Source organism: Sinocyclocheilus rhinocerous, unplaced genomic scaffold, assembly GCF_001515625.1.
Source record: "Sinocyclocheilus rhinocerous isolate Xijiao unplaced genomic scaffold, SAMN03320098_v1.1 scaffold377, whole genome shotgun sequence".
NCBI lineage: Eukaryota > Metazoa > Chordata > Actinopteri > Cypriniformes > Cyprinidae > Sinocyclocheilus > Sinocyclocheilus rhinocerous.
Window position 1 is genome coordinate 436,452 of NW_015633195.1, and position 15,914 is coordinate 452,365.

The 15,914-nt window shown below is 39.1% G+C and overlaps 1 protein-coding gene across 1 annotated transcript in view; it reads left to right on the forward strand.

Annotated features, from left to right (window-relative positions):
- The window catches only part of skia (v-ski avian sarcoma viral oncogene homolog a), a 72,157-nt gene extending 56,651 nt beyond the window's left edge, over positions 1 to 15,506 (forward strand). Inside the window, exons 2-7 of the mRNA XM_016557305.1 lie at positions 10,421 to 10,540; positions 11,085 to 11,200; positions 11,926 to 12,203; positions 13,276 to 13,604; positions 14,020 to 14,250; positions 14,784 to 15,506. Of these exons, the coding sequence (XP_016412791.1) occupies positions 10,421 to 10,540; positions 11,085 to 11,200; positions 11,926 to 12,203; positions 13,276 to 13,604; positions 14,020 to 14,250; positions 14,784 to 14,978 (1,269 nt within the window). The 3' untranslated portion in view covers positions 14,979 to 15,506. The remainder of the gene's footprint in view (positions 1 to 10,420; positions 10,541 to 11,084; positions 11,201 to 11,925; positions 12,204 to 13,275; positions 13,605 to 14,019; positions 14,251 to 14,783) is intronic.
- The last annotated feature ends 408 nt before the right edge of the window (positions 15,507 to 15,914 follow it).

Genomic DNA, 15,914 nt, shown 5'->3' on the forward strand with positions numbered 1-15,914 from the left:
ATCTGTCTCTGTTGATCAATTTAATGCATCCTTGCTGAATAGAATTATGAATTTCTTAAAAATCTTACAGACCCCAAAAATATATATAGATAATCATAATGTGTTTGCTATGAACTGTCATTTTAAAATCGCAAAAGCCTCGTAATGATTCTTGAAAAACTTTTGTTTCATGAAAAAAAAAAAATAGCATACAGGTTTGAAACAATACAAGGGTGAGAAAATAATGAAAAAATGTACATTTTTTTGGTTGAACTATTTCTATAAAGGTCTTAGATACATCTGAATCTCTAGACTTTACTAAGAGCTGCGAAAGAAGGAAAAAGGGAGGGAGAAAAGAAAGGAAAGAAGTCTCTGTTCTGTTATTCAGATACAGCTTTGCAGTTGCTATGGGAGACCGTGGAAAAAGAAGGACAGAATATTCTAGTGGAAAGCGCAGCTGCTAAAGGGAGAGAGTTAAGGCTGTTATGGTCAGGAATGGTCATCTCTCCCTCTCTCTCTCTCTCTCTCTCTCTCAGCTGTACTTTCTACCAGAAAAGTTGGCTCTGCTTTTTCCGACCCTGTTCAGGAGACTGCTGGGTGCTGGACAGTTGTGTGGCGGCTCAATGCTGCTATATTCAGGCCTGCCGTTAATAGCTCCCTCTCTATTTCAGTCTCTCCTTCCTGCCGCTGCGGAACGAGAGCGCTCGGGCTAATTAAAACCGGCTAACACCCCCGAGCCGCATCCCGTATGTGTGGAGCTCAGGTCCGGGTGGGTCAGCGTCAGGAACAGAGGCCATGCATTGTCCCCAACCTTCCCTGGTGGTCTCCTACTTTCCATAATGGTCCCAGGTTTCCATAACACTTCCGAATGCTTTCATGACTCTCAGCCGGTTATGATTGACGTGTCCCTGTGTGTTCCGACTAGACGGCGCATGCTGGGAAGGACTCAGCACGCACACGAACGAATTGCCACGGGAGGTGGGGTCGTTTAAGTTCGTCCTGTTGTGTGTCATCCCCTATTTTTGGTATTTTTAACACCCCCCTTCCGAATTATTTCTTTATTAATAATGCAGTTGTTTCTTCGGGCCACAAACGGGAAACATGGGGCCATTTATTTGTTTTATTTGATTTGGTGTTTACCCAAATCGGATGTAAACGGACCATTGATTTCTCAATTCATGTTGACTGCAAGTACTATGGAGTTACAAAAAGGACAACAGAGAAAATGGAACATTGCGAAACAGATGGAAAGAGAAGAGAGAGACGGCCACTCAGCCGCTGTTTGTCATATTTCTTGTACTTCCTGCATATAGGAAATGACTTATCACAAGCTTATCTCTAAAAAGATTGCTTGAGTTCTCTAAAATTAACTAATTTTGAAGGTAGAAGATTGAAAAATGGATTACAATACTATTCAATAGTTTGGGGTCAGTAAGATTTTATGTTTTTGAAAGAAGTCAAAAATCAGTAAAAACAGTGATGATATGAAATTTTATGACAATTTAAACTTTTTGATTATTTTAATATTTTTAAAGTGTATCTTATGCCGAGTTCACACTGCACGATTTTAGCCCGATTTTTCACTCGCCAACAGGTTTTGCAAAATCGCCGACAAATGCCCGAAATCGGAGGCAAATCGGTGCTCGTTCACACGAGTGACAATCATGCAGTGTGAATTATCAAAGACGCGATCTGAGGGAATCGCCGACACGTCGCCGACGCCCGAAAAATATTTGGCATGCTAAATATCTGGAGCTGTCGGCGATTCACATTTTCGCGTGTGTTTTGTTGTGAAACGTAGTTTGCGGAACAGACAGAGCTGTCGCGATTCTTCCTATTGTGAAGTCATGCAGTGTGAAACCCCCTGTCGCCGATCCATCGTGCAATGTGAACACAGCAGCAACTGAATGCTACCCCAGATAGTCACGCAGTGTGAAAACAACGGCGATCCGGCTAGTTTGAAAATCATGCAGTGTGAACTCGGCATTACTGACACCAAACTTTTGAACGGTAGTGTGTTACATCAGCGTTGCATTAGCATTGTTGCTAAATGTCTGTAAATGTTTTAAAAAAAACAAAAAAAACATATGAAATGAGTGTCCTGAGAAATCATATCTGTTTTTGTGACAGCTGTAAGCTCTGTAAACAGAAATAAAGTAAAATAAAATAAAAATCCTAGCTAATCAGGAAGCATGGCGAATTTGAAAATCAGCCTCAAAATTAGCATCAGAAATGCTTGTCTGTGCAGGTTTGCTAACAAAAATTTTGCTGTCATATGTTTTTGAAGGCAGGGCTTGTAGAAAATAAAAGTGTGATTGAAGTTAGCAGAATTATGGAAGTTACCATAATGGCTAGAATAGTGTACAGCACCTTCAACAAGAAAAAAATGAAAAAGTGATAGAGGAGAGGAGAGAAAGTGATAGAGAATAGTGGGGTTAGCTACAATAATAACTGGATTACCAAGTCAAAAAGACAACCCACACACGTTCTTGTCTGAACTGGCTTGTTCCGCATCAGTCAGTGCCACACACACTCATCCTCATCTCCTGAATCAATCACTTTTTCATTTCCCTTCCTCATCTTTTTTTCCCCCTTCCATTTCTTTCAAGAGTTTGTGACCTCTGGATCTCCCTGAATGAGTGTGTGTGTAGGCCATGTTTCCTATTGTGTGTGAATGTGTGTTTGTTTTGGCGCTTCTCTCGGTCCGTCACATGTACAGACATGTGCGTTTGACTCTGCAGAGACTACCGAAATACCTCGCAGTGTTCCACTGCCCCAAAGTAACACTGAGCACCAATATTAATGCGAGACCCCCGTCCCAGGCCAGCTGTCTGGAAACAGAACATGCCTGCACACACACACAGATTCACACACAATAATCCACAGTTATTAATATGTGTCCATGTTGGAACTAAAAAGTGATAAGTTGTCTAGCAACTGACTAGTCATTATCTGAGTTTGACTCGTTTATCTAGATTTTTTTCTTCTATATTTATAGATTTTGAAAATATGTCACTATGCACATCCTTGAATTCAGACAGCCTGTCACCAAGCCTAACCTGCTCCCTCTCTCTTTCATTCTGTCTGTCTTTCCTCTCCTTCGTATGAGGAATGAGAGAAATCTCTCTCTCCGACTCTTTCAGTCTCGCTATGGTTGACTTTATGAGGTCATAAATGCTGGAATTTTTCGGTGAGGCTCTCTGAATATTTTTATGAGCACACTCACGACGGCGGCTCCTTTGACAGCGCTGAAAGGCAGTCATTAAAAAGAGAGCGAGAAAAGAAGGCAGAAGGGAAAAAACGAGTCCTGGCTGAAAGAGGCTTCTCTCCTGAGGGGGTTTAAACTGTCACTGCGTTTGAACTTTGCTAGAAACGACTGCCATCTGCAAAGCTGGAAAGCAAGTTCACCACTGTCTCACACTCTCTGAGGAAATTTTATAATCAGTGACAAAATCAGTATTGTCAAATAGATGCATTTTATTTGAATTATTATTATTAGTAGTATAGGTGTGATATGTCCAGGGCTTATTTTTTGAATTTGAATGTTTTAATTTAATTTAATTTAATTTAATTTAATTTAATTTTTTTATATTAATATTTTTTTATATTTGAATTGTATAATATTTAAATATTTAAATTATTATATATCATATAATTTAAATGATTATTATTATTAATAATAATAATTATATCAAAAAATAATAGTTTGTAATGTAATATAATATATTATAAAATAATATAATATTTCAAATTATTATCCACAGATGAAGCCATCAATGTATCTTTGTTTTTTGTTTAGTTTATCCATCATAAAAATAATTGACAGTTGTTAAAAAAAATATAGGTGTATTTGTATGGTCTTTGACAAAAAAACTGCTTGTTCAAAAAACAACAGGCAAAACCATATATATTTATGATATTGGTTATTATATTGGTTATCGGCTATCAATAAAAAAAATAAAAAAAAAGCTGATTCTAAACAGAGATTAGAGATCTGGCTATTAGTAGACATGAGGTAAGACATGGTAGAAGAAAGCAACATACACTCATAGATCAATAAGCGTCCATTAGGGTCCAGCCTCAGCAATTTCAACAACTTTTGAAATACATTGAAATGTGATTATCCTGCTCTTAGATGCTTTTAACTTTGAGAGTAAATGAGTCATAGATTTATGCATCTCTCTGGATTCCTCTCTTTCCTCCCCACGTCTGCATGCACCCAAGGGCTCTCTCTCTGTCGTTCTTTATCTATATATATATCTCCCTCTCTTTCTACTGCTCTACATTGTCAGTTGAATTCGCAGCTTCTAATTTTGAATAAAGTTTGTTTTGCAGATTGGAACGTTGAATGCATTTTTTAATACATCGATGTGTGTGATGATGACAGTTGTGAAAAAAGCAGGACGTGTACCGTCTTTCCTGTACTACGGATTTGCCCCCTATGTGTCCAAAGGGAACAGGGTTTTCTGCGTTCCCACACAAGCTGTTGCCAAAGCAAATTTGGAGAGGAAGTGGAACCCTATCCCTCCTCTCTGGTGTGACCAAGTTTAGAAAGCACCAGGCTTATGTGTGTGTGTGTGTTTCTAGTTGAATATGCAAGTAAGCAGCTGCACAGAATGCCTCACTTTTGATGTGGTTTCGTGTGTGCGGCAGCGTTTGTGTCCTGCTCTGTGGTTTTGAGTCTGGAAATGAAGTCTGTGCTGGACTGTGCATGTGTGATCGCAGGAGATGGTCTTATTTAGTTGCTTAGCGTTATTGTGGTGCACTTGTGAGTGTTGTGCGGCCTTGTTATGTCTGGAGTCACTGGACTCTTCCTGGAAGTCCAACCTCAAAACACACACACCACAGGCACTAATGACAGGCCCGAGTCCTCTGCCGAGACCTTTGTCCGACAATGTACAGCGAAAGATTTCTACCCACCATGCAATCTGAGTCCTAAAAATAGCCCAGATTTTTGAACGGAATGGATTTTGAATGCAGTGTCAAAAAATGTATGAAATGTTAATTTATTAATAATTATTTTATAACACTATTTAAATAAATTAATATAATAATTTATTATTAATAATAATTCAAGTATATATATGGTAGAGTATATATATATATATAATTTTTTATTAAAAGAACACAAATTAGTAACACAAATTAGTTTAATTAGTTTATTTTTTTCTTTGATAAGAAAGTTCTACAATTATTGTAAGCAAAAAGTCTTGCATGCTAAACAAAAACATGTCTCATGTATGTCAGTATTATTTATATACTATTATAGTACTTATTAATCATTTGAATTAGATTTTATTTTATATGGTTTTGAGTTAAAATTATGTTTTTTATTTTAGTTGACACTATGTTTTAGTAATTTTTACAAGTTTTAGTCATTTTGTTTATGCCATTTTTATATTATTATTTTATTATATTTCTGTATAGTTTTAATTTTAGTTTTTATTAATTTTAGTACTTCAGCTTAAACCTATTTCAGTTAGGTGCCAACTTTTCAAATTTTCATTTAAGTTTTAGTAATTACATTTTTATTCGGTTTTTTTTTAGTTCATTTTTATTTTGTTTTTTATTCATTTTAGTACTTTAGCTTAAACTTTCTCATTTTCTTTTTGGTTATTGTTAACAATAACAACACTGATATACAGTATGTGGTATAAGCGGCAAAAACAAATAAAAATAAAAAAAGTTTGAATGATGATACTATTTGAAACCGTATTCTGTGTGAATGCTCTGTAGATTGAATCTACAGGTAAACAAACACGATTAAACGTAAAAGTATCACCAGAGTCTCACAAACATCTGAGAAAGTGAGAAAAACAGCAAACATCTGTTTGTGTTCGCTGGCATAGTTAGGGAGGTGTTTTGTCTAGCAGCCTGGGGTACAGACACCACGTTCCTAATGAGCTGGGTACTCGCCCAGAGAGCAAACGCACGAGAGAGAAAACCACTCGTTTCAGTTTGACTTTACACCTCTACCTCCCCAAAACCCAGATTTCTCACAGAACAACACGTGTTTACCACCAGTCGAACCGTATTCCTTTGGAAAGAATTATTCCCACACGACAACATCTTTGAAGCCCGAATGCTTTTGCATACGTCTTTGAGATGCTTGTTGCAAAGAAAGTTCATACCTAGAATTGACAGTCTTTCTAATTGAAGTTAAATGAGAGATTTCACTTTTGATCACCTCAACGTATGGACAAAAACTCTTTCAAATGCAACATTGTGGACCATATTGGTCATGTTTTGTCTGACACCTGTACGGTTAAGGTTTCTGTGGTCACTGCCTGGTGAGAAATATGACAACCCGTTTGAAGACTGCAAGAGACGGAGGGAGAGAGGGAGAGCTGCGCTCTGCTAGTTTTACAGGAAGTTCCTCCCTTCCGGCTGAGGCCTGTAGTTCAGCTCAAGGGGGAGGCCATGTTCAGATCAGAGAGAGGGTGGAGTATCGCTTACACACACTGATGCTCACACAACTGAAAACTGGTTTGCTCTTTTGGCATTCACACTTGCGTGGATATATAAGCTTGTCACACAAGCTTCAAAAACACCTGTCTCATAGTCTTAACCTGTCTCACAGTTAAATAGCAACATTCATCAATCAAACCTGTCTGTGGAGAACTTCACAGACGGGAACAAGCCATATTTTATGGCTTAAAATCACAACTTTTCCGATAACTAGATTTGAATTTGAGTAACTCGAAAAATTCTAAAGCAGATGTTTTACGAATCTAATCGTTTGATTAGATGAGCAATGTTAAAACATTTTGTGTTAAGAAAATTTTTTAAATAAATTTTACATTTAATCAATGAAATTGTAATATGTGTATTTTTTATAATGAACTATATTACTTGGAAAGTTCAGTTGTTTGTTTTAAATATTAATACTAATATTCATATTAATTATAATAATAGTAGTTTATAATCATAATAATATTATTTTATTCATTTTTAGTCACGGCATGAGGTAAAATATGAATGTACAAAATATTAATTAATTAAAATTCATTTTTAATAATATAGTTTTATTACTAATTTTAGACACAACGTGAAGTCTAAGAAAATAGTATTCGTATTTTTCTTACGCTTTACACAGTGTCTAAAAAAACTATTAATAAAAAAAGAAACGTATTAATTGATTTTAATACTATTTTAAATATAAATAATATAATTGATATTAATGTTAAAAAATATTAGGCTTCACATTGTGCCTTACCTGTGGTAAAATCACTTACATTCTTATTGGCTTATTACTTTTTTAAGCAGTAACACAGAGAGGCCATAGGAAGATGTTTACATTGCCAGCGTCACATCGGGAAGTTTCTGTCAGTCATGTTTGTTTGGAACGCAATTGCTTGTTTAGGAGGGAAATCCTGCAATCTGTGCCACAGGAAACACAGGACTAGACTGGGAGGGGTGGCATTATGAGGACGACGAGACAGGAGACATTTAGCAACTTCATTAGTTTGTTTAGTAGGTTAATTGTGTGTAATGTGGCAAGACGTGAACGTTCGTGTGGGTGTTCAGCCCTTCGAAACATATTTCCTCTGTCATCCCTCAAGCGGGCAACAAAAAACCTTCTAGCAAAAACCTTTCTTCCATTCTCACACCAACGTGCAAGGCAGAATGTGTGTGTGTGTGTGTGGCACCCCACCCTTCCTCAGACACCTGCAGTTTTAAACCGCTTTGCAGAAACTTGTCCATCCTGTGTACTCCTGTTTTTAGTGTGCGTTTGTCTTATTTAGTCAGTTTGAAGACATCTATGCACTGTCTTCCAATGCCAGAATTAACATGACGAAAACAAGGTGTGAGATTCCTCAGAAAGACAAAAATGAGATCACGTTTTGTGCTTTTTTCGGGGCTGAGCTCACATCTAAGTATGTCTCTCGCATGCTGCTTTGTCCTGCTTCATATCAAAAGGTGTGATTTCCTGTCTGCATGTCTCACAGTGCTTTGGATGTCAGTCTACAGCATCCTTTCTGTCACATACAACACACACACACACACACACACACACACACACTAAGATGCTGCACGGGTTGGTGCCATTTTCATACCCGTAAGCACATTGTTTGATGTGAGAATTGAAGCTGGGGTCCAGTTTAAAAGGGGGGCATTGAAACGAGGCCACTTTGCTGCGCATCAGATGAAAGGAAGAAAAGAGGAAGCAATGACTGTGAAAACGACAGAATGATAGACAGAGACTCTGATATACAAAGTAGAAGATAGAAATAGTAGCAATATTTAAAGATCTCTGCCTTTCTCTGGCCCTGTCTCAATTACAGCCCTTCTTCAACTGCACACTTTAGTGGTTGTCAGGTAGTAGTCCACTATTAAATCCAAATCTTGGCTTTTTTATTTTTTCTGTTTGACTTGACGTCTTTTTATATACTTATATATTTATCTGAGTGACTGACCAGTCAGTAAATGTCAGAGTTCTGGTGTGGGCTGATGTGTTGTAGAGGGACCTCAAAGGGTCCAACTGGAAGACCCAGAGTAAGCTACAAGCATGTTATTTATTGGTCACTTCCTCTCTCCTGCAGTGTGGCCTGACTATGGTCATCTGACCGTCTGCAGTTAGCATGATCTTATAAGGATGCTTACTAGAGTCTAGAATTCTGCCAGTGCATTGGTTACAATTATATAATGTTGTTTGTCTATTCAGTTGCATTTAAAACAATTCAGTTTAGTTTTTAATTTAGATTTTTTTTACACTACAGTAAACAGTGTGTGCGTGTATGTATGTATATATGTATATATATATATATATATATATATATAGTGTATATTTTATTATTTTTATTTTATATACAAAAATGTAAATCCTATTTATAATTAAAAATGTATATTATAAAATTAAAATATAAAAACTAAACTGAACTGTTTTAATATACTACAAGTAAGTTATTTTATTTATATTTTTATAATATATAATTTTTTTATTCTATATGTGTGTGTGTGTATAAGGGTAAGTTATAAGTTATAGTCCAATATAAGTGTAAGTTATAGTCCAAAAACGTTAATAATAGTTTAATATATAGTCTAAATAAGTTAAGTATTCTATCCTTTGACTAATGAAAATTGGGTCTAGTGGCTCTTATGCTTTTCTGCTTGGATCTCATTCTCCAACTTTTTTCTAGTATGTAAGCACCCTATGTAATTGATGTACTAGGATGCAGAAACCTCCAGCCTTCTCTAGCCCAGATTAAGGAAGATCTCCCAGATTTGGTGCCATTATGTCAGAGGTCTAATCCATGAATAAACACAGGCACGTGGCAAGTGTTTTCGGGGTCGTATAATCATGCTGTGCTGCTGGAAATTCACCACGCCCAAGCAGACCGGTCTGCCGAATGAGGTCATACGTGATGCAATCATTCATGTATGCAAACAGCACCGGCCCATCAGCGTATTCTTTTGCGTGAATGACCCTCTTTTCGCTCTGAAAGTAATTGACTCCCCCACTGCGTTTATTCAAAAACTAAATATTTTGCATCTCTGACTGGAAAAAAAAGAGACCTTTACCTTTAACTGTGTCAAACCTTCCAGACACCGTGCAACCCAGTTGGAAGCATCTTACCCAGAAGCCCCTGCTGTCGGGCCAGTTAGGGCACTAGGCCGGGATGCTGCAGTGTGTCAGCTGGGTTCCTCTCACATTCCCACGAGAAGCCCTACTCGAAAATAGCTCTCACAGGCTCTCAAAGTCCACCAGACAAAGTTGGTGCAGATTTATAGCAGGAGGTTGATTCTGCTTGTCCAGTCGTTGTGCATTATTTTAGCATTTAAACGTCTGCGGCTTGTGTTAATAAGCGAGAAATGTGTGGGTGGCACACACCGCAGGTTTTCTGGAGTAAATGAGAGTGTAGAAAAGGAAGGACAGTGTATTTTAGGGATTATACTGCAATGAGGAATCCAGCAGGAGTGAGGTCATTGCTTAACCATTAGTGACAGAATTAAACAAATACTGCCTTGGCGTATATTTGCACTCGCGTGTTCACGTGGCAGCATGAAAGCAGATGGTTCTTTCAACCTATTAAGCATCTGAACAATACATCCGACCTTTTCCTTCCGGCATACATACACGCAGTCTCACATAGTGTCAACACCCGTACTAAATTTAACGTTCGCAGTTTTACTCCTCAGATATGCTCCCTTTGCACCTGTCTCCTGCAGTTCACAGCTCTGTCTGAAGTGATAGGCACCCTCTGGCGCGGCTCTCATTTAATGTGACCGACTGCTTGAATCGATCCTGCTATTACTGTTCTCTAGTTTACAGAGGGCCGTAGGGCATCTGAACGCCTGACTAGACCGTACGATGTGCACTGAACCGAACGCGAATGCATGAAATGTAACAAATCAGAACGACGATGACTTCATTTTTCTTCATACTGAGCAACACTCATCGTTTCTCTCTCTTTTTGGCTTTCTTTTCTTCCCTCTCTAGGCGTCTGATCCCATTCCTGCCAAGAAGTCCAAACACGATGACTTTCCAGCACAGTCGCCCTCAGGAGACAAAGACAAGCAACCTGATTGGCTACGATCCCTCTCTGCATCAGCCAATAAGGTTACAAATCTTTTTTGTTGTTGTTGTTGGTGGATACATGTGATTAGTTGTATGAGAGTACAGAGTGCAGATAATTATATATTTATCTATGTATTAATATCGTACGAGTTTGTGTACAAAACTTGTCCATTCCTAAGAAGATTTTTGGAGCCAAGCAACTGTTTTCTTGCCACAGAGAATCAAATTCTTCTGAAACAAGATCTCAACCCAAAATAACTGATGATGTTCTTTTGAAAAAAATCAATTCTCCTAAATGAAGAGAGCCTGCAAATAGGCTTGCATAGTTCTCCGATTTCAAGCAGACACAATGACCTCACTGTACTTGTACTTCTGGTCATTCTTCAAGCTTGTTTTATCTGTCTCTCTCACTTTGTCTGTTAAATTCAAGAGACTTTCAGCAAGTAAAAAATATTTTTCATGCTCTCTGTGCAGATGGTCTCTGTTCTCTGTGTTCATGTTAGAATGCATTTCGATTCTGTTCTCTACTGTGAAAAACTTGTATGCAACACAGTAGACCTCTGTTAACATCTCTGTCTTGCTGCAGGGGCTCAACTGCATCCAGCCCAGACAGAGACCGTCTGCCTTCAGGCCATGGTCTCCAAACATCTCTGTTGGCGATAAGGAGGGAGGCAGCAGACCTACTAGCATGTTACGTGACAGGTAAACAACAATAATAATAAATATTACATGGCACTCTGAAATACTTGATTCTGATTGGTCAATACTTGCATCATATTAGTTCAGTTCTTTTGAAAACTGTGTGGGTTTATTTTAGTAAATCTGTTTGTTCAGGTGGTTCATGTAAATGAATCAATCTAACAACAAATTGATTCACTGAATTGTTTTATTTATTTTGGGATGACCACTAAACAACCAAATCAACCAGTGAAATCATTTTACGAAAGATAGTACACAAAGTTTGTGAAACCAGTGTAAACCAGCTTGTTAGTTATGCTGGGTTGTGGTTTTTCTAAAGCAAATCAGCATAAGGTTTGGATCTTCTGTCCAGAGGAGCATGATGCAAGCCCGTTGGCCATTGTTTGCTTAGATATATGTGGTTTTAACTTTACCATCATAACTAGAGAGGGTTTGGGTGAGTCACTGCTTCGAGCCCAGATTGGTTTCTGTGAAACTGCTCGCAACAGTCATTGTTCTCTCCCCACCCTTCGTTTGTGGGTTGCAGAGATGCTTTTTTTCTGTCAACCTGCCATTTGGTTTGGATTATTCACTTCTAAATCACCCATACTCTTTAAGATGATGTTAGATAACACCATTACACAAGCACAGCGTACAGCAGCCTGTAGTGCATCATTTGTGAACTGTTACTAAAAATTAGCATCACTGCATATGTGGTCTGCTCACTCACTCCAAATCCTCTTCTGCAGCTTCTACAACTACAAGAGCCTGGAGAGCGCCGTGGCCCCCAACGTAGCTCTGACACCCCTCCAGAAAGGAGGGCAAGCCTCTCCTACTGCACCCAGCAGCTCACACCCACATGGGGCGGAAAGCGAAGGTGCCAGCCGGGGGAGGAAGAGAAGGTTGACGGGTGAGACCCACCCCAGCCCACAGCCCTGCCCCTCGGCCACTGCCAGCAAGCCCCTGCCGCCATCACAGGAGGAGCGAGACTCGGATGTGGAGGTGGAAGTGGAGAGCCGTGAGGAATGTGAGTACATGACGCACCTTTTCACTGTCACTTCACCTCATTAAAGGAATGTTCCAGGTTCAAAGCATGTTAAGCTTTTTTGACAGCAGAAAATTAATTTTGACTTTCATGCTGTACATTATATTGTTGTGATACCTACCTTTGATCAAAAGTGACAGTTACTACAGCTACTACTTTTATTCAGCTGATCAAAAGTGACTTTTACGTATGTCTATTTCAAATAAAGCACATCTATTTTCAAGATTAATCAATAATAAGAAATGTTTCTTAAGCACCAAATCAGCATATTAGAATGATTTCTGAAGGAAAATGTGACCCTAAAGACTGAAGTAATGACTAATGAAAATTCACCTTTGCCATCACATGAATAAATGACATTTTAAAATAGTTATTTTAAACTGTTCTTATATAACTAATAGTACATCATTTATAAAAACAAAAACAATATGTAATATCACAGAAAATAATTTTCATTTGGAAAATGATCAGAAATAGTTTTACAATAATGTAGTCACAATGGAAGTCTATGGCGCAAAATACACACTGTTTAGACAGTAAAACCACAAGTATTAATACTGTACGTTACATTGTCCATAAAATGCCTTACTCAAGTTTTTACAAAATAAGAGGCGAGTCAAAATGATTTTCTTTAAAATAAATGAAGGAATGCTACATTCCTTTAATGTATTTGACGAGCAGTTTGGGATAATTTTTCATGTTTTAGAGTGTTTTAACAGCGACCATTGATTTTGTCGCTGTGTTGTGAAACAAAAGTGCTCGTTTAAATACATTAAGATTTTGTTCACACTTCATTTGCACACAGTTCATTTTCAGTCAACCTTGAGTGTTCTGGAGAGAGGTGGATTAGAACAGTAACAGCTCTTGTGTGAATGCGGCAGAAAATCAATGAGGGTTCTTTCGTTCCTCATCCTCTACGGCTCATTTTAAAGCGCATCTTGTGTGTTTGACAGGTGCTTGAAAAAACTGGCAGATATACGAACCAATGAAGCCCACGTTGTCTGATCCACCACTTAATTATGTCTCTTCTCGATTTTTTTTTCTTTTCTTTCAGTCACCTCATCGCTTTCCTCACTCTCCTCCCCATCTTTTACATCCTCGAGCTCTGCTAAGGACTTGAGCTCTCCCTCCGGCCCTGGAGCCACCTTACCAGCAGTTCTGACGCCAGCCAGCGGGCCCCCAGAAGGTCCTCTGGTGTCTGGAGCGGAGGGACATGCCATGACGAACCTGGAGTCAGAGCTGGAGACGCTGAGGCAGGCACTTGACAATGGCCTGGACTCAAAAGAGTCGAAGGAAAAGTTTCTACACGAGATAGTGAAGATGAGGGTAAAACAGGAAGAGAAGCTGGGATCCGCCTTACAGGCCAAACGAAACCTCCAGCAGGTACACACACACACACAGACACTGATTCATGAAACATTTTTTTTTTTTCACGATATATTTTTCCATATATGTATTGCCATCTTTCTGAAAATAACAACACTGAATTGTTTTAGCAGTAGTATACTAAACATAAATGAAACTGAATAGGGTGCAACCCCTTTTCAACTATGTAGTGCAACTTCATTCATGAAAAATCCAGACCAACTTGGTGTTCAAGTATGGGCTAAAACATACCAGTTTTCATTAAAATAGGACTTGTGTTTTTGTAAAAGAAACATTCATTATATTCATGTTTCCATAAGTCCCATTATTTCTCTCTCTCTCTCTCTCTCTCTCTCTCTCTCTCTCTCTCATACACACACACACATTTATTTCAGAATGAGTAATCATCAGTTTATTCCCATGCCTTCCACAGGAGCTGGAGTTTCTCCGTGTTGCTAAGAAGGAGAAGCTCCGTGAGGCAACCGAGGCGAAGAGGAACCTGCGCAAGGAAATTGAGCGTCTGCGTGCTGAAAGCGAGAGGAAAATGAGAGAGGCCAATGAGTCACGCATACGGCTGAAGAGAGAGCTGGAGCAGGCCAGACAGCTACGAGTGTGTGACAAGGGCTGTGAAGCCGGCCGTCTGCGAGCCAAGTACTCTGCACAGGTTAATTCAATCACATTCATACACACGCTGTTACCAAGAGAAGCGTTTAAAGATCTGGGCTAGTAACCGAAAGGTCATGGGTTCAAAGGTGTGATTTAGAGCTATTATGCCTTTGAGCAAGACACTAAACCACAGATTGTTCCTAGAGTGACTGTCCCTGTGCTATAAATGTACTGGAAGTGGCTCAGGATAAACAAGTGTCTGTTTAATGAAGAGTAATCGAAGGTATGCTTAGATTGATGTAACATGACACCCCACCCACACACACTTTCAAATGAACTCTCAGACCGGGTTTGGCCTCGCAAGTCTGATGAGATACGTTTCATTTCTCAGAAGGAAACAGGGTAACTTCCTGTCAGAGTTGTGTGTTTCAGACTCACACACTGAAAATTGTAATACATTGTATGCTACATGTGGAATACAGTGTGATACGCTTTAGACAGCGCTGTAGCATTTGGTCAAACTACACAATTTGCTTCTAATTTGTGGCCACTTTATTCATCTTTCATCATCTTTATATGGTACATTTTCAGATTGAAGACCTGCAAGTAAAGTTGCAGCACGCCGAGGCAGACCGAGAGCAGCTGAGAGCCGATCTGATGCAAGAGAGGGAGGCAAGGGAGCACCTGGAGAGAGTGGTCAAGGAGCTACAGGAACAGCTCTGGCCCAAAAGCCCCAGCAAGAACGGCACAGACGCACCACCCCCACCCGCCAAAGACTCCAACTAATCCTCTATTTCTTGACTCCACCCAATCCACATCAACACCGCCCTGATTGACAGCACCAACCGCCCAATCATGTCAACTAGCATGCGGGTGAACTCCCGCCCACCTGCCTCTTAGCCAGCGCAAATCCGGAGGTGTCCTGAACATTTTTTGATGAAATTTAGACACATTTTTGAAAAAGGTTTATTTTGAGAGCACTGAAATGCACCTCGCCTCCAACCAGATGTAAAAAAAAATGCAAGTCCATTCGGAAAGAAGCCAATAGCACAAAAGCTAACTGTGCCTGAAACTGAATACATTTTGAAATGAAGACTTTTCTATGACAAAACATTGGTAATAATGACGAAAAATTTTACACAGCAATTTTTAAGCATGCTGTCCAGCCCACGTTGTTATCGAAGGGACAAGGACTCATCATCATCCCATCATTTCCTCTCTCGTTTTGAGGAGCTAAGACAAAAATCACTTTGTAATAAGCTATTTAAGAGACTTGTTAGTGAGTGTGTATGAGATAAAAACTTCAGTGACTTATCAAAGCCTCAGATTTACCCCCTTTTACTTGTACATACATGTTATGCTGGTTAAAAGAAGACATGGAGACAAATGGTTACACACACTTGTATCTTTAACAATGGTAAAGAGATACTGGTCAGGAGAGCGTTGAAGGGCTTTGGAGAGCTAGAGGTGGAGAAGTTCAGCCCTGTTGAAAGGGAGAGATATTTGTATTCAAGTAAGTGTTATGATCAAGCCAGAGCACTTTCTTTTAATGGCAAACAAATGCTCCCCTCACAAGCTGTCGTGTGAAACGCCACGAGTGCGCTTGAGGGTCAAAACCTGTCGGCGAATCTTAAGATCGTGGTCAGTGTGGAATCGGAGGTTTGTGGCTCCTGCTCTCCGTGAGGGTTTGGGTTTCTTCTCATCACACATGCGTACAGCTTC